At 33.6% G+C, this 24009-nt stretch overlaps 4 protein-coding genes and 1 non-coding gene across 5 annotated transcripts; 3 read left to right on the top strand and 2 right to left on the bottom strand.

Moving 5' to 3' along the window:
* The first annotated feature begins 1508 nt into the window (after positions 1-1508).
* On the top strand, positions 1509-3443 carry LOC114727140 (UDP-glycosyltransferase 83A1-like). The gene is made up of 2 exons (XM_028913862.1): positions 1509-1992; positions 2557-3443. Exons 1-2 carry the CDS (start codon positions 1509-1511, stop codon positions 3441-3443), a joined length of 1371 nt encoding a protein of 456 aa, XP_028769695.1.
* Positions 3444-8012: 4569 nt separating this feature from the next.
* Positions 8013-9016, bottom strand: LOC114727163 (uncharacterized). The gene is made up of 2 exons (XM_028913884.1): positions 8924-9016; positions 8013-8798 (listed from the first exon to the last, which is right to left on the bottom strand). The coding sequence occupies exons 1-2, from the start codon at positions 8929-8931 to the stop codon at positions 8219-8221; spliced, it is 588 nt and encodes a 195-aa protein (XP_028769717.1). The 5' UTR covers positions 8932-9016; the 3' UTR covers positions 8013-8218.
* A 1562-nt stretch (positions 9017-10578) lies between these two features.
* Positions 10579-10665, top strand: LOC114727164 (small nucleolar RNA U30). The gene has a single exon (XR_003738564.1). It is a non-coding gene; the product is annotated as a small nucleolar RNA U30 (small nucleolar RNA).
* Positions 10666-12897: 2232 nt separating this feature from the next.
* LOC114727162 (uncharacterized protein At4g29660-like) lies at positions 12898-15376 on the bottom strand. Its single transcript, XM_028913883.1, has 3 exons — positions 15218-15376; positions 14215-14418; positions 12898-13162 (listed from the first exon to the last, which is right to left on the bottom strand). The coding sequence occupies exons 2-3, from the start codon at positions 14395-14397 to the stop codon at positions 13055-13057; spliced, it is 291 nt and encodes a 96-aa protein (XP_028769716.1). The 5' UTR covers positions 14398-14418; positions 15218-15376; the 3' UTR covers positions 12898-13054.
* A 1587-nt stretch (positions 15377-16963) lies between these two features.
* Positions 16964-23071, top strand: LOC114727135 (monocopper oxidase-like protein SKU5). The gene is made up of 9 exons (XM_028913859.1): positions 16964-17492; positions 18150-18259; positions 18346-18616; positions 18697-18863; positions 20176-20535; positions 20664-21029; positions 21318-21396; positions 22248-22444; positions 22922-23071. Exons 1-9 carry the CDS (start codon positions 17352-17354, stop codon positions 23028-23030), a joined length of 1800 nt encoding a protein of 599 aa, XP_028769692.1. The 5' UTR covers positions 16964-17351; the 3' UTR covers positions 23031-23071.
* The last annotated feature ends 938 nt before the right edge of the window (positions 23072-24009 follow it).

Here is a 24009-nt window from a genome sequence, read left to right as displayed (position 1 = left end):
AAACCACATATAGCCAAAAAATACTCCTTCCGATCCTATATATAAGATCCCTTTTATAGTGTAATTTATATTAGGGTTAATTAATCTAAAAGTCCTTATAGTTTTAACCAATTTTGAATTAGGTCCTTATAGTTTTTTTTCTTTTTATCAGGTCCTTATACTTTCATCTATTTTTAATTAGGTCCTCGCATTTATTTTTCTTTTTATTAAGTCCTTATAATTTCACTAAAATTTTAATTAGGTCCATCTAGTTTTAATTTTTATTTATCAATTAAATATGAACTTAATTAAATAAATTAGTACTGAAATATAAAATATTAATAATTATATAATAAAATATAAGTAATATAATTAATTAATTAAGGAAATTTTTTAAAACAATTAATTTTTTTTGCTAAAAAAAATAAAATTATTATAATAATTCATTATTTTTAGAATATTATTGTTTATAAACTAATATTACATAATATATACTATTTTATGTTTATAAAATAGTACTATTAGAATTTATAAAATAAAGAATAAAAAATTCAGGGACTTACTTAAAAATAAGGTGATCTTATAAGGACTTGATAAAAAGAAAAATAAATGCAAGGACCTAATTAAAAACAGGTGAAAGTATAAGGATCTGATAAAAAAAAAAAATTATAGGGACCTGATTCAAAATTGGTTGAAACTATAAGTACTTGCAGATTAATTATCTCTTTATATTATAAAAAGAGTTTTATATTTAGGATCGAAGGGTATTAATTAAAAAATAGTTATAACATTAAATATGTAAATAACCTATAAGACGTTTCAAATATGTTATCGACGAAGGTCTGAAAAAAAAAAAAAATCTCGCTAATTCAGTAACTAAAAGAAGGCCTTCTCGGAGTGCCATGAGCTCCAACCGAAATGGATCGAGGTTGGCTCTTGGAGAGAGCCACCATTCATGAAGTTTCACGATCCGATTTGCAGAAAATCTGCACTAATAACTAAAGATATTGTGAGAATTGATGTGAAATTATATATATAAGTATTCTTAGAAGAAAAGTTTTTGTTTTTATTTTATTTGTCCTTTTTGAAGTTTAAAGCAGCATATGAATTCACATTTTTTCATTACCCTCTTATTTATGGAAATAATGTCAGAAATGTTTTAATACAATAAATTTTTTAAAAAAAATTAAAAACGTGGTCAATGTTTTACTACTTCCAAAATTAAAAAAAAATTATCTTCTTAAACAAAGGGAGTGATAATTATGGTCGCTAGGAACGTAACTTTTGACTCACGCATACTGAATCTAATAAATGCTTCCTTTGTACCTTTCTTTGACTTGACTTGCCAGTTTATCCATTTATTTTCCAATAAAGCAAAAGAGTACTGAAATTTCTGTGAGAATTCAACAAACTAATTAATATCACAAGTGAAAGAAACTTAGCCTCTCCTGTCTATAAAATAAACCACAATATAGCTCTTCTTCTCGACACACATCCATAACCATTGTGATCATCAGCAGACATAGAGAATGAGCAGACCCCATGTTGTGGTTTTACCCTTTCCTGCTCAAGGACATGTCAATTGTCTAATGAACCTCTCTCATAAATTAGCCCAAAATGGCTTCAAAATCACCTTTGCCAACTCTGATTACAACCACAAGAGAATGTTGAAGGCAATGAATATGGAAGAGACTGAGGAGAGCTTGCCTTTCACATTAGTGTCAATTCCAGATGGTATGGGACCCGAAGATGACAGAAATGACGTTGCCAGGTTATGTTTGGCAATGCTGAAGACCATGAAAGTGGAGTTCGAGAAGCTTCTAGAACATAGCATTCTTAAAGATGGTGGCAGAATCACTTGTGTGGTGGCAGATGTGAGTATGGCATGGGCTTTAGAAGTTGCACATAAGTTTGGTATTAAAGCTGCTGTCATCTGTGTTGCATCTGCAGCTCTTTTAGCCTTGAAACTTCATGCGCCGAAGCTCATTGAAGATGGACTCATAGATTCTGATGGTTATATGATCTTTTCCCTTTCTTCTTTTTCACACGACACTATTCATTGTATGAGATTAAAACTCAATTTGAGTTTGATAATCTGACCAGTTAACTGGTGAACCAATTTCCTAACTGGTCAGATTAAGAGTCTTGGATTTTGGATTGAATTTTATATTTCCCACTTCCTAAACCGGAAATGAAGCTAGTCTGAATTAAGATTAAATAACAATCCATCAAATTTGTGCTTTAGTAGTTCTATTTTGTTGGATTATGAGTAGTTTATATGTGAATGTTTCATTTACTCGTAAATTAATCACTTTTTCATTTAAATAACACTTTTTAGAGTTACTTGTAAATGTTTTATATATTTTAACTAAGTTATATTATTTTAATAATGATTGGTTGATGCTAATTCAACCATAGTTAGATCATTGACCCTTAAGTTATTGTCTTGACCAATTTAATAAACTAATCCGATTTTCAGGATTTTAATTTATTGACATGCATATCTTTATTGCTTTAAAACTTTGGTATATTGTTTGTATATGTTTTAACCTAAGTTGATGTCTCTTGGCACTGTAGGAATCCCAATTGCAAAAGGAGAATTTGAGCTATCCCCAGATATTCCTAAGATGAGCACAACTCACATTCCATGGTGCTGTATAGGAAACTCAGCCTCTCAAAAGATAATATTCAATTACATTTTAAGAATAGTAAGAGCTTCAAACTTAACAGATTGGTGGCTTTGCAATACCATTTTTGAACTTGAGCCTGGAGCTTTCACTTTATACCCCAAGATCCTTCCCATTGGGCCATTAATGAAGAGCCGTGAGAGCTCAGGTACTCAGTCACTAATTGGACAATTCTGGGAGGAGGACAAATCATGCTTGAAATGGCTAGACCAGCAACCTCCTTGTTCTGTCATATACGTTGCCTTTGGCAGCTTCACTGAGTTCAATACAAGCCAGTTTCAAGAGCTAGCTCTTGGACTTGAGCTTACTCAGAGGCCTTTTCTTTGGGTTGTTAGGGAAAATGACAAAGGTAAAGACTCAAAATTGACATACCCAGATGGGTTTGAAGGCAAAAACGGGAAAATTGTTAACTGGGCACCTCAACATGATGTTTTGAGCCACCCTGCAATAGCTTGTTTTGTTAGTCATTGTGGTTGGATTTCTGTCATGGAAGGTTTGATCAATGGTGTGCCTTTTCTGTGTTGGCCATACTTTGGTGACCATTTTTTTGACAAGACGTGTGTTTGTGATGCTTGGAAAGTTGGACTGGGATTTGATTTTGATGATCAAGGACTGATCTCTCGCCATGAAATCAAGAGAAAAGTGGACATGTTGCTTGAAGATGAAAGCTTAAGGGAAAGGTCCATGAAGCTTAAGAAGATTATCAGCAATAACTTAACAGATGGGGGTATCTCATTCGAGAATTTAGCTAAGTTCGTGGAATGGGTCAAACAATAAGATGTTTGATGTTATTCACCAAGAAAAATGATGTAAGATGCTTCCATGTAGAAGTAAGTATGTAAATAAATAAATAATATGAATGAGATGTCTGCTGTTTTCTTGTGATTACTCTTTGACATTTTCTCTTTTTCTGCTACGATAAATTGTAATTTGACAACTAACAGAGAAAAGAAAAGTTATTACGAGGGAGGAGAGGGAATATGAAAATAAGACAATAATTTTTTCTTTTTTTTTTGTTTGGGTCAAAAATCACATACCATATCATATGGCATATGCTGTACATGTAAGAAAAATTAAAGATGCTTGAGCGTTAGTTGGGTTACAGAACCCAACTATAATTTTTCCACTCATAAGAGAGAATGTCTCCAAGTTTCAAATTCGATTCACAAGACAAAATGTTTTGAAAAGACTAACACCCAATAATGTTTGTCTGACAGAGAGTCATAATCAAAATAATATAAATAACATAAAACATAATTGAGAAAAAGACACTAAAATACCCTTAAAATTACTAAATGACAAAAGAGGGTATTTGAATTTCAAAAATCCAATTCAGACTGCATATGCTATTTTGAAATTTTCAAATCTTATAAAACTACAAAAATGCCATTTACTTTTTTTAAATACTGCCACATCAGCAATTCCGGCTGCCGGAGCTCCGATGCCGGGCGACCCTGCCGGCAACCAACCACTGGAGCTCCGGCAACCGGTTACCGGAGTTCCAATGACCGGTTGTTGGAGTTCCGATGATTACTCTTTCTTATATATTGACTACTTTTTTTTAACTATTGACTACATTTATTTTTAAACCTTGATGACATGTTACCGGAACTTCAGTAACTAGTCAACGGAGCTCCGGTGATTACTCTTTCTTATATATTGACTACTCTTTTTTAGCTATTAACTACATTTATTTTTAAATTCTGATGACTACTCTTGATAAGCTATTGACTACTCTAATAATGCGATTTACTACTCTTGTATAGTCAATAGCTATATAAAAATATTCATCAGAACTTTGAAAACAAAAGTAGTCAATAACTATATGGGAGTAGTCACCAACAGTAAGGACAATATTGTCATTTTACAAGATTTGAAAATTCCAAAATAGTACCTAGAGTCTGAATTGGGATTTTAAAATTTACCTACCCTAATTTATCATTTAGTAATTTTGAGAGTATTTTACTGTCTTTTTCCCAACATAATTTGTCCCCTGAAATTGTAGATTTCAAGGAAGTCAATAGATAAAGTCCATAAGAAATCAGAAGTTAAAACTAGGGAAAATCTGTGCATTGATCAAATAAGAATAACATGTACCGAAAATAAAAGTCAGAGAGAGTAAACAAAAAAAAAAAAAAACCGAAAGCTATCACAACCGTTGCTTAATGAAAGAAAACAGAGAGAAGACAACTCAACTTTCACATAGTTCTTCCACAAGCATACCGACATGATCTTTTAGGGAAATACTACCACCGTTTCTGAATATAAGAGTTTGTTTAACTTTTAATTTGATTTTAAATATAATACTTCAATCCGCTTTATCTCTCATATTTATCTGTTTTTTTTTATGATAGTCCTTGTGGTAGTTGATATGTTAAATATTTCATCAAATTGTAGCTTTAGCTAATACACATAATTAATAAGAATATTTTAAAAAAGCAACATATATTTATCACAGATAATTAATTTAACAAACTTCTTTAAATTATTCAAATTAATTAACTAATTTTTATATTAAAAATTGGAGTAATATATAGCACTAATAGTTTTTCTTTTTCAGTTGGCCACGCACGTCATACTTCCCACACAAGTTGTCATGTTTTGACAAGACTTCGCAGAACTCGAACTTCTGTTGTAAGTTCAGTTACTTTAGTCGTGAGTTCAGTTACTAAGTTCAGTTGCTTTAGTGGTCATTCGAGTCTTATACTACCCGAAGCCCGCGTCCTTCTGCCTAAACTGATTCTTTAAAGAATAAGGGCCTGTTTGGGTATCTCCAAACCGTGGTTTCAGAAGCATTTTTCTGCAAAACGAGATAATCTCCTCCACATATTTACTTCAAAATCCGTAAAAGCACTTCTGAAATCATGGTTTGGTTTCTATCCAAACACAGCTTAAATCTCTTGCTTTTTCTGTTTCAACAGAGTCTCTTTCAGTCAACATTCTCTCGTAAGAGTCTAATTCTTTCTCCTAAGCTCCTCTCTCCATGTCCCCCCCCATATTTGAGAACTAAACATTATTGAAAGGCTAATAAATACTACCTCCCTCCGAATCCTAATTATAAGATCTAGTTGACTAATTTGACGAAATTAAAGAAGTAAGTTGAGTTAGTTATTTGTCCTAAAGTTGTCTTTTTTAAAATATTCTTGCTAATTAAGTGTATTAACTAGAATTATAATTATTAGAAGGACTATCTTGAAAAAATTAAATAAATATTAGAGACAAAGTGGATTGGGGTCTTATATTTACTACCTCCGATCCCAATTATAAGATCCAATTGACTAATTTGAAGAGATTAAGGAAGTAAGTTGAGTTAGTTATTTGTCCTAAAGTTGTCTTTTCTAAAATATTCTCGCTAATCAAGTGTATTGACTGGAATTATAATTATTAGAAGGACTATCTTGAAAAAATTGAATAAATATGAGAGACAAAGTGGATTAAAGTATTATATTTAGGACCAAAATAAAAGTCAAACAGGGCCTTATATTAAGGACCAGAGGTAGTATATTTATATATATATATATATATTAACTCTTGAACAGATAATCTATGATCCCATGTTAAATACTTAACACATAAATCACGCACACTTTTATATACACTAAACTGGGATACATGAATCATATTAATTTTAACAGTATTCTAGGAACACAAATGTGTGTGTGAATTCATGAACCATATAAAACAACGGTTACAGTAATCTAGGCATACACGTTACTAACGAAAGCATTGTCTATAGCCCGCTATTGACTTTGTTTTTCCTTTTTATTTTTCTCCTTTTTAGCACAACACTGAAGGTTTTTTAAGTACAAAAAAATTTTAGGTGAGTTAGGTCTCGAGAACCTACGAGGGATAGGGCATGCCTTTAGTTTCAAAAAGCGTTTATAGAGATACTTATAGATCGTCCACCAATAAAGTTCTCACATCAACAGCGAAATCCAAACTCATAATCTTATAGGTTATAAGCCGACTCTTTTACCAACTGCACGGGCTCTCGTTGGTTGCACAACATTAAAGTTAATCATAGCTTAGATAGCAAGTGGACATGGAACTTTCTTTTCCCACATGGCTCAGCCTGTTTTAGGCTTAGCCTTTTTTGTTTTTTAATTTCCCCGTAAGATAGGCTTGGCCTATTTAATAGAAGAACCAAGTACTAAACCAAAAAAAAAAGAAAGAAGAACCGAGTAATAAATCGAAGTCTATTTGAATAAGGCTGAGCTATAAGAGAATCTAAAGAAGGTTCTTGTCGTCTTATTTATAATAAACAAAAACCTCTTGTCGAGAGTACTAATAAATTTTTTATCCTTATTTAAAAAAAAGTATTTATTATCAATTATTAAAAGTCTACGGTCAATTATCAAATCAAAATATTTTTTAAATATATTTGTAGCATATTTATTGATTTTAATTGTATTTTGTCCCTCGTTCTGAAATCTGAATTAGTTATTTGTCTCTAATAAAGAAGAGCAGAGAGAATTCCGTAACCATTGTTTTAAAGAAAAAAGATATTTCTAATAGGCATCTATTAAGTCATGTCAATCATTTTTGTTAGTAGGTCGTTTAATAACTTTTAATTAAATTAAGTCCATCTTTTTTTGTTTTTTTTGTTTTTGGTTACAAGAAAGTTTAGATAGGCTTATTCGAACTCACAATCTTATAGGTTATAAGCTGACTCCTTACCAAATAGAATAACTCTTATTGGTTTAGGCTCTGTTTGGGTGCTCTAAAACCGTGGTTTCAGAAGCACTTTTCCGCAAAACGAGATAACCTCCTCCACATATTTACTTTGTAATCTGTAAAAACACTTCTGAAACCATGGTTTGGTTTTTATCCAAACACTCCCTCAGTCCATCTTTTCAAAGACCCATATCTTTGCCAAATGATAAGTTGATAATTTGAGTTTGACCACTGGGCCTAAGTGGTCCATTTTACCCCTAATTAGAATCCCACCTTCACTACTAGGCTTTCTTCCCCGCCCGGGTCTTCCTCTCCTCCTCCAAGAACTCGTCAAATGAAATTGTCCTCGTTGATGAATCACATAAATTCTGTGCGTAAAACAGAGATCAAGGAGAGAAAGAATCATTACTCGCACACTACTTACCCAACAACTTCGAGTGGGATCTGTGTTGGCCAACGAGTCAGTGAGTGAACAATACTTCCTTGACCATAGGTAATGTGGTGAAGGACTTAATGACCTTGAGAATTTGGTGGAAGATTCAGAAACGAGTGACATCTTAAAATTGGGAGTTTTTCCTCCAAACATTCTTTTCTCTCTAATTTTCAACCATCCAAACGTAGCGCATTTGTTAACTACTCACGCAAGCAATCAATACCAAATTCACAGAAAAGTGAACGAATAATGCTAGTTGTTGCTAATTCAAAAACTGAAAATTGAACAATATCTCCCTGGAGAGGACAGTAACTCCCAAGAAGAAGAAGAATCATGGATTGGACATAAAAACACAACCCAGCACTGTTTCAATTCTACATCATCAAGCAAAAGCCAGGGCTTTTCATAATAATGCATAGAAAAAATTAGCTATTTCCGAGTTAACTTAGTGCGTAAAAGCATATATAGCAGTGGAAATATAGACCAAAAGAGCAGAAGAAACCAGTATCACCAAAGCTGCAACGGCATGAGTAGCAGATTTGCTACCGCAGGACAGCATCCCTAACCGAATCTCGATCACATTGACCATCGAAAGCATCAGAAACAAGCAACCCATTACGGATCCAATGGCGGAGCCCATCATCCCGAACCTCAAAACCTTGAGATTGATGTGTACTCTGAAAGCCTCATCGACTTCTTTGCTATTAAGCAAGTTGATGGCGAGCTTCAGGCCCTGAGCGACCAACGACGAGAAGAGGAAGAAGCTGAAAGAGACAACCTCGAAGACGAGAAGCTTCTTGGCGACGTCGATTCCGGCGTCGCAGGTGGACCGATTCTCAAGACTTCGCTGACCGGGGGTTGTAAGAGAGAGACCCACGAAGACAGCGATCGTAAAAAGGGAATTGACATTGACAAGGCCATCGAGAGCAGTAACGTGAACGCTGGTTGTGGATGAAGAGTAAGAATCAGATGAGACTCTTTGAACGGCTTCCGTGTTGTAATACTCCTTTGGGTACTGCTCGGATCTGGAAAACACGAGATTACAGAGAAACAAGGGATTTAGAATGAATTAAAACGTAAAGACAATTGATATAAAAAGAAAAAATGCTGATTGTAAAGCAAGAAATCTCAGAGAGAGGAAGATATATACTCTGCCATGGAGGAACAGAATGTCGGCGATCGGGGTTTGGGGTTGCAGAGCTAGAGAGAAAAATATTGCTTGGAAGGGTTTTTGGTTGGGTTCCTTGAGAAGAAAGATGCTTTACTTTCAGATTTTGTTTGCTTTTGCTCCATTATTGCTTTTTAGGAGGTTTTCATATTTAAAAGCCCGGCAACAAAAAGGAGGTCAAAAAGTCTACGTTTCTTTACTTTATTTATTTTCCAAGAAGAAGAAACCGTGAAACTTCTTGCAATTCCAATTTTCAGACAGAACATGAAAAAAAAAAAATTTTAATTGTACTGTTTCCAATTTTCAGTATAAGAAATTGAGAATTTTAGGTATTAAAAAAAAAGGAAAATCCTAATTAAATCCTGCTGAAATACTTAAATTTAAATTGAAGCCTACACTTTTAACAAATTCTTAATCAGGACATAAAACCTAATTAGGAATTGTTGAATATTGTTAAATAACTATAATGCCCCTCTTTAGTTAAAAATCAAAATTGATTATTTTATCCCTCTAAAATGGTTCATCATCTCTTATTATTAATATTTAGACAAAAAAATATAAATAATTTTTTAGTGTTTGAAATTTTGTAATATAACTAAAATCTTCAAAATATTTTCATAAAACATTTCAAATTATAATATAAGTAATCTTTAAATAAATATTTTTTTCAGGTTGTAAATATTTATTTTAAAATTTTAAAATATTTTAATTATAATAAAAATGTAATATTAAATCGTAATCATTTACATTTTCAATTAGATCCAATATTGTCTAAATAAATAAAACTAATGTAAATTATAAAAACTGAAAATAAAAAAATTTATTTAAACTTTACTTATATTTATAATTTTACTTATATTTGTAATTTAACATGTTTTATTAAAATATTTTTAATAGTGTAAGTTATATATACAAATTTCAAACATCGTAAAATTACTTACAAGTTTTTTGGTCTAAAAAAAATCATAAGAGATGAGGTCAAATTTTCTTTTTAATTGAAGAAGGGCATTCTGGTTATTTAACAACATTTAAAAATCCCTAATTAGGTCTTATGGCCTAATTAGGAATTTGCTAAAAATACAAGCCTAAATCTGAATTTAGGTATTTCAGCTGATTTAATTGGGATTCTCCCTTAAAAAAATAAGTTAATTATTTATTAAGAAAAAGGTATATTCACTAACTAAATTTAGGTCCTTTTTTAAAGTTAAATATGAAATGGAATAAAATCAATATTTCGGGACAGTTCATATAATTTTTTAGTTCCAGTGTTCCATATTTTTTGATTAAAATATTTAATTCGACTGTAAAATAATTTTATTTTATAAAATCATTCATTCAAAATTGAAATATTTAATTGCATTGAAATTAAATAAAAATGCTGTTACTTTTTTTCTTTCTAGTTTCTTTCTTTCGGTCTTATTTTTTTTGAAGGCAGACCGGGAAGCCCAATTAGTTCAAAGGACGAAGCCCAATAAGAATCTGTTCGGTGGCTATAAATATAGGCCTGAGAATTGATGAGTAAAGCAGGAAACCCTAAATGCGATAGGTTTATTGTTCCGTTTCAATTTCTCTGTCTGTAGCTTTGATGGCGGTCTGTGTTTCTTGTTTTCTTGTTCATGCTGAAGTCGACTTGAAGGTGCGATGATGATGAGATCAAATAATCTCGTTAATCTGATCTTTTTCGTGTGGAAAAACTTTCTCTTCCATTCAACTATTCTCTGAGCACCTCCATATGATTATTCTCTCTTCCAAGCTGGAAGCTTTTTCCAATCTTTTGTTGTCGTTATTTTCTTATATTTTCTGTTTCTTTTGGGTTCTGTAACTTCAGATCCATTGAAGGATGATGGCCGTCTGGTATCAAGATTTTAACTTCGCTAATGTCTTCCTTGTTAGATAATGCTAAGCCTAACATATCGATTTCCACCTTCAAATTAATAATTTCGTTTTAACTGGTTTAGAACGAATGCAAACCTTTTTAATTTCAAATATAAATTTTGTTTTCCATTGACTAGCGTTCCGGTTCTGTTTTGTTAGTGTGAATTGTTTTATTCGAATGTCAATGCTCGAGTCATATCACAGACGATAATCATAAAAATTAGTACATGGAAATAATAAGACATGGTTAATACAAGAGTTAGATTCTTCCTGGGGTTCGAACATATAAGGTTTTGCAAAATGCTTGACCGTTATTTTTCTTTTATATGTTTGAATGATGGAATAGTACTTTTCCGGTACTTAATATAAAACTTATTTAATTAATTTTATTAGATTAAAGAAGTTAGGTAAGTTAATTAATTATAAGAAAAGTCACGTATTTTTTTCAAAACACTATAATCATTTTTTTTAATATCTTCTCTTTTTCTTCTACTTGATTATGGTTAAAAAAGTATTTATAAAGGTAATTTAGAGAAAATTAATAAATATGAGAAATGAGTATTATATTTAGAATCAAAACCAATTTAAAAATTGGATTCTATATTAAAGACCGGAGGAGTACAATGTTATACGTATTGGGTAGCATGCGTCTATTGGTAGAGGACATTCATCATCGGAGGACAAGAGGAACAGCCAATGATATTCTTAAAACAACCCGTATTATAAGTAAACATATCCAAACAAACACCCCATGGGAGCTCCAATGAGAGAATACAAACACCACCACAATTCAAGTGGTTGGTTAGGCAGACTGGCAGAGGACAGTATTGCATTAGAGAGAACAGACAACGCTTGCATCGAGCTTGCGTCTTCTGCAAGTACGAGGAAGGGTAGAGAAAACATTTTTTCTTTCACTGCCCTGTCGAATTCAAGTTTGAGATTACTGACTTGTCATCGAAGGATTTTATCGGTCCGCTGTTTGGAAGGGAACCTCCCATCCGAGCTAATATTTATATGTATTTAGTTCTATATAACATATGGTGCTGGGTATATAACATCTCGTGCTGGAGGATGAGAATTAGTATAAGTACTAGTTTAATTTTTAATTTGGTTTTACATATAAGATTCTAATTCAGTCTTTTATATTTATTTATTTTTTTAAATAATTTTTTATAGTAATTATAAATATCAAAAGTTTTATCAAATGGTAATTTTAATTAACAATATTATAAAAAAATAATATTTATTTATTATAAACAATTAACTTAATAAATTTTATTAATTTATTTAGTAAGTCGTTTTTAGAGTCTGATGACCTTGATTAGGCAGTATAAGGTTACATATTTTATTAAAAGGGAAAAAAGCACAAGGTTACAGACTTACAGACCAGCAGATCAGAAGCTGTAATGCAGTATTGAAATAACTATTGTTTTCAACCTGTCCTCTTCTTATAGGCAGGGGGCATGGGTTGTTGCAAACTGTCATTGTAAATACCGAAGCTTGGCACTTTATTTACTCCATAAACAGAATTAAGAAATTTGTAAAATTTGGAACATCACTAGAAGCTTGTAAATGAGGGGTAAGGTAGATGCAGTACATGTTTGAATAAGTGATTAGTGAATCAATATCAATATGCTAAACATGTAAGGTAATACAGAGCACCTATAAAATAGGTACTTTCTTTGAATCCTTATCATAAAATTTTGTCAGAAGACTTTTTTCGTACAAAATATACTGTGTCATGTTACATTATCTTATATGCTATTCACTTTTGTCCTTCTAAATCATAATGCGTGGTTAATCTTATAAATTGTGAATAAAAGTTGTGCATAATCAAAATCTTAAGATATCTTTGGACAAATTCAACAACACTAACCTTTTCTTAAGATCCATCAAAATATTGGAAATCCCTTGTAATAAATACAAAGGAATATACAAGCAAAAATCATGGTTTACACTGTACATTTCCAATTTATCAATTCCTTTAATCACTGAACCTTTTTTCTTATTTCCGTAATATATGACTGATTGTATCATAATAGTCACATTATAAACCACATTTTGATTGAAAAATCCAGTCATAACCAATAAACGCCTAAGTAACTTTATATTGATATTATACTATGAAAAGAGTCTTCTAAACAGTGCCTAGAAAACAGCAAAACTGAGTAATTTTATACAACAGCAGGAACACGAGGTAGATAGGAAAAAAGGTACGAAACAAGCCTTCAGAGATTTTCACCCAGTTGGAGGAACCTCTCCCCTCATTATCCTCCATGGACCGCCATAAAATTGTGGTTTCATGAGAGGCACAGCTTCCCCGGGATGCTCTTCCCAGTATTTTTCCTGTGATGTGACAATATCACTTCTTAATTTACTCAGTAATTAGAATAAGCTTCCATGATATACTAACAAGCATTAAACAATACGCAAATGCTAACCCAAGCATATGATTTTCCATCCAAAATGATAACCATTGCCACAATTTTATCATAAATGCTTAAGCGAGTTTTTCGGACCAAAAATGTTTATCATTGTAAGCTATATATTATAATGTTTATCATTAAAAGGCAGATTATCAGACAACTTATCTGCTGCCATGAATGGAAAAGTAAAACATGATCACTTTCAGATCGCATCTCGGCACGAGAATTTGCTAATGAGAAAGGAAATTAACACATCAATGGACATTGGAAGACAACCATCAAGCAAGTAAAAACTATAATCATTAACTCAAAAAAACTTGCCAATCCCATGTAGCTCACAAGGATATAACCGGGGGGGGGGGGGAGCCATTTGCTGAAATGCATATTGAGGACAGAAAAAAAAAAAACCCTCCACTAAAGAAGAAAATTCCTAGAAAACCATGCATTCTGTTCTAATGATTGACACCATAATCCAGCAAAAACAGCACAGTGCTAGAGGTTTATGTTGTTTGCAATAGTGAAACCAAACCATCTTCCCTTGAGCCAGCAGTTCCGAGGAGATAAACACAAGGGTACTAAAAAACCACTTTTTATCAAAGAATAAAGATAGAAATAAACCAACAATACCAGACAAGCCAAAGCAGGATATGAAGCTTATGCTATAAGAGTGGAATTCAAAGCAATGTGCATTAGAAGACTGATTGTTGAACACTCGTGCTATATAATCCACACGCGTGATGATTACAACAATGATTTTAACTTCAATGTACCAGCATATTTAAGCACCAAAACTTATTATTTCCCATAGTTCTTCGTAACAGCCAAACTTTATTAGCACTTTTCTCGTGATGACCGAACAGTATCAACAAAACCACAGCATTGCTGAGCAAAAGACTACACACAAAAAAAGAAGGTAAATTTGGGTTAAAACAAAACCCTCTGCCCAAAATTATATTGGAAAGAGAATAGAACCTTGTAGCGTTGCTCAGTGATAGCAGCCCCAATGACTCCAGTGTAGAAAGCTGCAATGTAAATGGTCACCAAAGGAGTGAAGGATTTGGGTCTTCTGTATGGCTCGATCATGTCCCAGAGAATGGTTCTCTCCCACTTTGTGTACAAATAGTCCGAATACTTCCTCCAGAGATAGCTGGCCATTTCACTACCTCCCCTTAAACCCTGCAAATGGGCATCAGAAGTTGCTTTCGAAGACTAAAAACCACAAATAGAATTAAATCTAGCACCAGGGATTCAAAAAAAAAAAAAGAAACAGAAAACCCTTGTGTTTGGAGCTTTGACCAATAAACCCCAGAGAGTGGGTAAGTTCATGTATGGATGGAGGAGAATAGCCAACAAAGGAAGGAAAGAACGCCCCTTTTTTTTTTTCGGGGACAATTTTGCAAAACTTTTCGCTTTTGACGATTCTGCAGAACTTTTCGCTAAGACAGGGCTTTCCAAATCAACTCAAAAGTGTTATATTTGATACAGCTAACAAACTTCAAAAACCTGAAAGAAAAAAAAATCTAATTCATAACAAAACTAGTAAAACCAAGCAGCTGCCAGGAAGCCCTGTGACATTTGAGGCACTCTTCGAGAAAACGTCAAATTGCTCTGAGACATCAGTCCAAGGACTCTGGAACAACTCCAAACAAAACGCTAGAATAACAGCACTAAAAACAATGATAAATTACGGGAAAAATGCATACTTTATGGTGACTGCAAACATCAACATTGCATGCTCGTAGAAAGAATATAAAAGAGGACCACATAACAGCATTATCAGAGTATAATCATGGCAATACTGATAACTATAGGCCAGAATATGATTAAGGTCCAGTAATATCTAAAGTTCTTACTTAGAGTATCTGGCCATTATAAAGAGATCACGATATCTTAGAATTCAATTCCAAATATGCAAGACAGCAAAACTCATTCGATACAAAATTACAAGCCAGAATGGAAGAAAAGGCCAGAATACCAGAAAATATTAGCTGAGAGGAACGACAGCAGCGGCAAGGAGACGAGGTCACGAGCAGCAGCAAAGTTCGATGCGTATGCCGAAGAGCTTGGAGAGACAGACGAATTAGGAAATAGGATCAGAAATTTGGGGGGTTTAGGGGTTTAGAGCGTAAAGAGGAAAGGGGGAGGCAGCCGCGAAGTGGAGCAACAGAGTTGTTTTCTTTTTATCTTTTTACAAAAATAAAAAAACAAAAATATTAATTTTATATATTATATTAATTAAAAATTTTATTTCTTATATATTTATTATTTTTAATTAATTTTATTTATTCTTTAAACTGCATAATTTAGTCATTAAACTTCTGTTTGTAAAGAGAATTTTATGAGAAATAAGGAGGGAAAATTTACTGAGAGAGGTGTTTGTACATATGATGGCCTTTTTTGTTCAGACCACTTGTTTTTCTTTCCAAATTAGGATCGGTTATTGTATTTGTTTTTAAAATCTTTTTAAACAGCTTTAACAAGGACGCGACAAGGCATAAGTTGCAAGTGACCATGGAGTTTTAACATGTAAATTAAATTGTGGGTGATTCTCAACCAGATTGGGTTAAACCTCTATCGATATTCAGGTATTTAAAGCTCAAAAGTACTGATATTTACAAATCTAAATCAGTAATCATCTTTTTCTATGATTAATATAAGATCTTGTTTGACTTTTATTTTGATTCTAAATATAAGATTCAAATCTATTTCGTCTCTTATATTTATATATTTTTTTCCCCAAAGTAGTCTTTCTACTAATAGTAGTTTTAGCCAATCTACTATATTAGCAATGATATTTTAAGAAAGACAACACATATTTGTTACAAATAACTAATTTAACTTCTTTTATTAATCTCTTCAAATTAATCAATTAGCTCTTATAATTAGAACGGTAGTAGTATTTTAGACGTTGTGATTATGGTTCTTGCATTTGAGACTAGGTTTATATACTGTTCATGTTATATACAGGTGAGCTTCCAAGATCTTCAAGTATTTACAAATAATAGTAATTATCACAAGCGAAATATCTCCAATCTACAAGTCCAAAAATGGGATTATTTACAATTTGTCTTTTATACTTAAAAATGTGACTTACTTAGACCTAAACACATGATTTCTGCAAGTGAAAACATGGACAATGGGAAAAAGCTGGATTGGAAGGAACAGCAAGAAACCTAGCTAATAGCTATGGGGTGAGAAATCGGCCAGCAGGGGATGAGAGAGGATGAGCAATAATATAAGTTATAAATATTTATAATTCACTCAAATTTTTTATTCAGAGAATGAGCTGGATGCGAACTCAATAGTTGAAGACCTGAACCATATCGGCGACCACGCCACCCTAAACCTGATTTTCTTTTCTTTTCTTCTTCTTTTCTTCCCATTCTCTTTTGACTATGATAGCAATCGGAGTTCCTTTAAAGATGCATTTAAATTTTAAACAGTTCATTCAAAACAAGTGGGGACACCACCTCCCCCATAAAAAGCAAAACACACACCGCAAATTGTCAATGATCAGATCCATCATCTCATCCAGTAAAATAGATTACACGCGTAAATTGTAGCAATGAGTTGCTTTTGTTATACAGCATCTTCTATGAAGAATGGATGTGTATTAGCTTAGTTCAAAGTACAAACGGATCACTGTGTTACTGTTGGTATAGGGAAATGGCATCTGTTTTATCACCTGGGCTTTCATTTTTGTGTTATGAATATATGTGATCAAGAGGAATGATTGCTTTTACTTAATATAGTATTTCGTTTATTCATGGATGAAACAAGACAGATTATGTTGGTTAAAATGAAAAGAACAAGACAGATTATAAAGCAACGAGCTTTAGCAATGATCAACAGAGTAATTAAAGACAAGATGAGGCCCGCCATCCTCGGCGGGTGTGTGAAAACAGAGGGGCCCATTGCTGAACAGAGCGGCAGAAGCAATTTGCAGAAGAGAACTCTCTAGCACATGTGCGTTTCAGTTTTCACACTGCCAACTTTGTTTCATCTTGGGATCTCTCTCTCTCTCTCCCCCCCCCCCCCCCCCCTTCCTCTTTCTCTGTGCACAGAAACTTGAGAAAAGGATACCAGGAAGACATAAACGGAGAAATCCGATGCCATTACCTGTACTATCTTCTTGGTTTTTCACAACCCTTCTGTGCTTCTTACACGTTGCTTTTGCTGGAGACCCTTTCGTTTTCTACGATTGGACTGTCTCCTACATTGCAGCTTCCCCTCTTGGAGTTAAACAAAAGGTTTGCTTTTCTTCCCATTTCTCTTGGCAGTTCTCCTAGTTACTTTTACAAGTATGGTGTAGTTTCTCTTTCGCTTCTGCTTCTCAAACTCTTACTACTATGTTTTAGAGCGAAATCGACACTTTATATTACTGCTTCATGCTGAATGTCGGCTTGGTTCATTCGATTCGGTGCAATTGAGCTTGGGATTTTAACCAAATGACAAATTCATTGTAATGAATTACGAGTTTCTGAGTTCAATTTGCATTTAGTTGTGATTATGGAATTCCATGATGATGTAATCAAACAGATTCCGTTCTGTCCATGGGAATGTATTACATAATTGACAGGAAGGAACACTCCTATGAGGTTTCAAGTTGTAGAATTCATTTTTTAACACGAGTGAGAAATTTTATTGGATTTTGTTATAGTCAACTGTTTACTGATTAATAATGAAAATTTTTCACAAGGGAGAAATTGTCACGAGATTTATTACATAGACCTCTCACAATTGCTTTGAGGGTTTCCAAGTTGCATAATTCACTTCTGTGCAGAGCCACCTTCTTGTGTATTATGAGTTCTTCGAAAAATTTGAAGTTTGAGGTTTTTTTTTTTTTTTTTGGGTAAGCAGTTGTAAGCTTTCGTTTCTCTAGTTCTAATCTGAAATCTTAATTTCAGGTAATTGGGATCAATGGGCAGTTTCCTGGACCAGTAGTGAATGTCACCACAAACTGGAACGTTGTTGTCAATGTCAAGAATGACCTTGATGAGCCATTACTCCTGACATGGTAACACAAATGTATTCTGTCAAGAATGATGATGATAATTAGTAAAGATGATGATGATAGTGATTATGCTGAATAGTTAAATGCAGGAATGGCTTACAACACAGGAGAAACTCATGGCAAGACGGAGTTTCTGGAACTAACTGTCCAATTCCTGCTGGCTGGAATTGGACATATGAGTTTCAAGTCAAAGATCAGATAGGGAGCTTTTTTTACTTCCCTTCCCTAAACTTTCAAAGAGCTGCAGGTGGATATGGTGGAATTATCATAAACAACCGACCTGTTATTCCTGTTCCCTTTGGATTGCCAGATGGTGATATTACAATACTTCTGAGTGATTGGTACACCAAAAGTCACGAGGTCTCACTGCTTTCTGTTGTTAATTTTTGTAATTATGTCAGTTCATTCAGAGGTGTTGACCAATGCTTGTTTTTATTCAGGCGCTCAGGAAAGATGTAGAAGATGGACATGACCTTGGAATCCCTGATGGCGTGCTTATTAATGGTCTAGGTCCTTACCGCTATGATGACACACTTGTCCCTCGTGGCATTTCTTACCAGATAATAAATGTTGAACCAGGTAAGAATTTTGGACATGCATATTATCTGTCTTGTTTAATGGCTTTATACTGTTACAATATACTCATTCCATACCATTCTGTTTCAACTTCCCTTCCATATTTTATATGCCTTTGATTTTGTATTTATTTCCTTTAAACCTCTTCCTATCACTTTACCCTTTAATGAGGGGGCCAAGAAATTCAGTAGCTCCTAAAAACAGGATCAGCAAGTAGCAGATTTATCCCTGTCCTAAGCATACTCTAGTTTGAAAGGAACAACCCGTATTATGCTAGGATGGATTAGGATAATTCCAAGGAAAACCCTTTCAAGCAAAGATAATTGATTCTGAGCAGAATTCAAATATGACTAAAGATAGACCGCAGAATCTGATAAAACTTTAGGAGTTTCTGAAATAGAGTTTCTGTCCTTTCTGGCGGGGGGGGGGGGAAGAGAATTTTTCTGGTCGATCCAAGAGCGGCCCCCTCCCCAACCACCCCCCCCCCCAAAAAAAAGGGAAAAGAGAGAAGAAAATAACTTCTGAGAAAAACACAAGGTATGTTGTAGAACAAGGTTCTGAAAATTCCTACCACCCTTTATCAACTAGATATAGAGACATATTTGGTGCAAGCCACCTGTAACATTGTAGACTGGGAGGAGGAATACTGCTAAATAACATTGGCAGCTCAAGAAGGTATTTGGTTGATGCGAGATGCAACTAATGAAAATTCTTTACTAGTAGTTGCTAGGCAAGGGTAAATAACTGGCTAGGCTTTTATGAGGGGAATTCAAAGCACCCATAAGCCCATTTAAATTCATTTCATGGGCTTGTTATTCTTTTCTTCATTTGCTGAGATTTTAGCTTAGAGTCTCAAAATCTACTCTATTTGGGCTTGTGGGTGTGTGTGTGTGTGTATGTATTTTTTGGTGTGTGGAAGGCACATGAGTAATTTACTCTACAATTATGTCTTTGTTTATTCTTCTGTCCGTTTAATTGTTAGGCACATCTCAACTCATACCAGGGGATGTTACCCACAGTCTATGTCAAAATATGTCTAAGATGTCAATGTTTTCTCCATAGATTTGCGCTTCAAATCAGTAGTGATTAGGATGTTCATTTATCTTTATAATGTTTACTTTCCAAAATGAAAAAACCAGTCTTTGGGACAATTAGAGCTCACATAAAACTAGGAGGGCTTATATTTTTGTGCTGTAAAATAAGAAATAATTTGAATGAATGTATAATTTACGCTGTGATTATATGATGCATTTAAATTAAAAATGAATCTGATAAAATGCATATGCAATTCTTTTTTAACATGCTTGATGATTATCATCTGTTTATTATTCTGTGTGTAACAGGGAAACATATAGACTACGGGTGCACAATGTTGGTATTTCCACTAGCTTGAATTTTAGGATACAAAATCACAACTTGATTCTTGTGGAGACTGAGGGCTCATATACGGTTCAGCAAAACTATGCAAGCATGGATATTCATGTGGGTCAGTCATATTCGTTCTTGGTTACAATGGACCAAAATGCCACCACTGACTACTATATTGTAGCAAGTCCTCGATTTGTTAATTCTTCCTGGGCTAAAGCTACTGGAGTTGCCATTTTGCATTACTCTAATTCCCAGGGACCTGCTTCAGGTCCTCTTCCCAGTCTTTCTGATCAAGATGATCCTTCTTTCTCAATAAATCAAGCACGATCGATAAGGTTTACATTTCTTCTTTTCCCATTTTAGGAATGCTATTTCATTTCAGTTTGAGTTTAGGTATAGGACTATTTTGTTCTCATATGGATCCGGACCATTCAGTTTCGCATTTGATGATGGTATGTTATAGGTGGAATGTATCAGCTGGTGCTGCACGCCCAAACCCGCAGGGATCTTTCAGATATGGTGATATTACTGTCACAGATGTTTATGTTATTCTTAACAGACCTCCAGAGCTTGTAAATGGAAAGTGGCGTACTACCCTCAATGGGATATCGTATCTACCTCCTTCAACACCCCTGACGCTAGCACAGCAATATAAAATTCTAGGGGTGTACAAGCTTGATTTTCCAAATAAATTGATGAACAGACCTCCAAAAGTTGATACCTCTCTGATCAATGCTACTTACAAAGCATTTATTGAGATAATCTTCCAAAACAATGACACTACAGTGCAGACCTATCATTTGGATGGCTATGCATTCTTTGTTGTTGGGTAAGATTTTGGCTTTAGAACTTTTGTTAAGATGTTTTTAAGGAAAAGACTTAAGGTAAAGTTCTTTAGGTGTCTGCTATCAAGGTTCTTCAGTCTAAATGTAAGAAGTGGATAAAAGTTTTTAACTTCTATAAGACTCGCCATGGTTGTAAAAACGATCTGTGTCAGGCTTTATTGAAGAACTTGATAACAAACAGCAAAAAACTGTACCTACTTTTTTTTATTTATTTTAAATCTTCTCTGAATTTTAGTATTCAAATGAGAGTTAATTTCTCATTTGGATTGCAGCATGGATTTTGGAATATGGTCAGAAAATAGCAGAAGCACATATAACAAGTGGGATGGTGTGGCTCGCTCAACTACACAGGTACTCCTTCCTTGTTTACGAAATTATCTTGTGGGTGTGATCAAAATTGACCATTTTCCATTTTAACAAGAAAGGGGTATGATGACAAGAAAGAGGTTGGTTATAGATTTAACGCAAAAATCCTTCCATCCTGCCTAATCTATTGTAATTTGAAGGTTTCCTATCAATCTCTCTGCTCTACTTCCCATGAAACAATAATCTTCATAATTACAATCTGATAGTTAATATCTTTCAATCGAGGGAATCCAAATCCCTTTATGATAGTGTCCAATTAAGATGGTGGGGGTGGGGAGGGGGGAGAGATTAATAGAAAATTAGAAACATAATTAAGATGGATCACAATTTAGTTGAGGGTAGTTTTGGAAAGTTCTTGTAATTTTTGAATAGTTCAACTCATGAACTCCAAGTAACTTTAACAAACATTCCTGATCTGTATGAAGTGGTTAAAAGTGGCTTGTATACAAACACCAACCCCCCGGGGGGTGTTAAAGTGGGTGGTGTTAAAAGTTGTAAGCTGTGTTCCCCGCCAGGGGTATTGTCTATTATTGGCCTCTATGGTAGAATCAGTCAGGGACCTGGGAGGCGGTGGTTTACCCTATGGCGGATGTCAGCAGTTCGAGTCTGCTTATCTCCAAGTCGTGAATTTAACCGATACGTTTTAAGCATGCATCTCAGTTCTTGCTGTTAGTCATTTATTGGTTGATGCAAACTCCTTTTCTTTATTCCCTCTTTCTTCTGCGTCAACTTTCTTGTTAGCTGTCTCAGAAATATTCACAAGCAACGTCAAGCAAAATGAGAGATGAATTTGGCTTAATATGTTAGATAACGACTTATTTGCTACATGTCTCTAGGTCTTTCCGGGGGCTTGGACAGCCATTTTAGTTTATCTCGACAATCCTGGTATTTGGAACCTTCGTGCCGAGAATCTCAACTCTTGGCATCTTGGCCAAGAACTTTATGTCCAAATTGTAGACCCAGAAATGAAAGATACGGAAGCTGCTTCGCCTGAAAATGCAATATACTGTGGTTTACTTTCATCTCTACAAAAGTAAGTCTTCAGAAAACAACCTCAATCTTAGATTGAACCTCTGGCTTCATTTACTTTGGTTTGAAAACTGTCTTCTTTTCTATTATATTACCTCCGATACTTAATATAAAAACTAGTTGACTAATTTAAATGGATTAAGGAAATTAGTTAAGTTAGTTATTTATAATAAATATGTGTTATCTTTCCTAAAATATCCTTGCTAATAAAGTTTATTGGCTAGAATTACTATTATTACAAGAGCTACTTTAAAAAAAAAAAAAGATAAATATGAAAGACAAAGTGGATTGGGATCTTGTAGTTAAGACCAAAATAAAAGTTAAACAAGTTCTTATAATAAGGATAGGAGGTAGTATTTGTCTGGCTGTTTCTTTATAATGTTTGCTTTAGATTAATCAGGGATTTCATGGAAGTATATTATATTTTACTTGTAATGCGTTTCCCTTTAACGGAGTTCTCTGGCGTGTTTCTCTTCTGCAGGGAACAGTCTCACAAATTCCTGTTCTCTGCAGGATCATCTCTCTGCAGTAAACATAGAAGAATATTATTAATGTTATTGTTAGCATTTCTTGGGAATTTTGTTTTGTAATTGAGTTTCATAACCTGTAATCAGATCAAGCTTGATTTGTGATATGAAATGACCATTTCAAATTTTATAGTCACAATCACGGAAAAAGAAATTTTTTTGTAAGAATGTAACATGTTGAACAAGAATCAGCATGTGCAATGTAAAAGTAATTGTAAACTACAGATATCCTTTCTTTTTTCCCCTTTTGCAATGCTTTGCAAGTGATATTCATACGTGATGAACATGTCTATTATATAGTTTTAGCATATAGAAATGGTTGGATTGATTCCTTATTTGTTAACGTTTTGTTCAAATTTTGTTATTATTTGAAGAACAAGACCGGCTTACTCTGCATAAAGTGAGGGGTAAATGACAAATAAGATATTTTTATAAAAATGTATTGTTATTTACAAATTAATTGCTGTGATAACTTGTTAAGGTGTTGTAACAAATTCTTATTTGAAATTTTATAATTTTCATAATCTTTATTTATCATTCTTCCTAAAATATGTCTATTTTTTTTCCCAAGGCACAAGGAGTACACATGTCAATTTGAGAATACGAACAGTGGGACTTTTTAAATGCAATTTTCCGAGCAAATTAGTAATTTTATAAAACAGCAACTTGAGTACAGCCAAACTATTTGGCCAAAAAAAAGTACAGCCAAATTAGTATACGTCAATCTATGATTTAATCCTACGTTGCCACCACATGCTTATGTATGATTATAAATGTGTATATATTCATCAATTTCTTTTATAAATTGATATATTCCAACCAAAGTTCAAAACCCCAGTAAATGATAGCGTCTCGCTCTCTACACCGGAGAGGCTTTTGGCCAAAAAAAAAACAATTTGAAAAATCGTCCTCCAATTAAAAAGGGAAAATAATAAGGATATTGAATTTCAAAATGATAAATAGATGATTTGAACATATTTTGACTTGTTAAAATTATTACAAGAGTAGTAAGTATGACCTATTTATTTTTTTGAAATTCAAT

The sequence above is a fragment of the Neltuma alba genome, unplaced genomic scaffold, assembly GCF_004799145.2.
Source record: "Neltuma alba isolate B1F8T4 unplaced genomic scaffold, ASM479914v2 tig00012451_pilon, whole genome shotgun sequence".
Lineage (NCBI taxonomy): Eukaryota > Viridiplantae > Streptophyta > Magnoliopsida > Fabales > Fabaceae > Neltuma > Neltuma alba.
The sequence above is the reverse complement of the archived record's forward strand: the minus strand, read 5'-3'. Positions and strand labels throughout refer to the sequence as shown.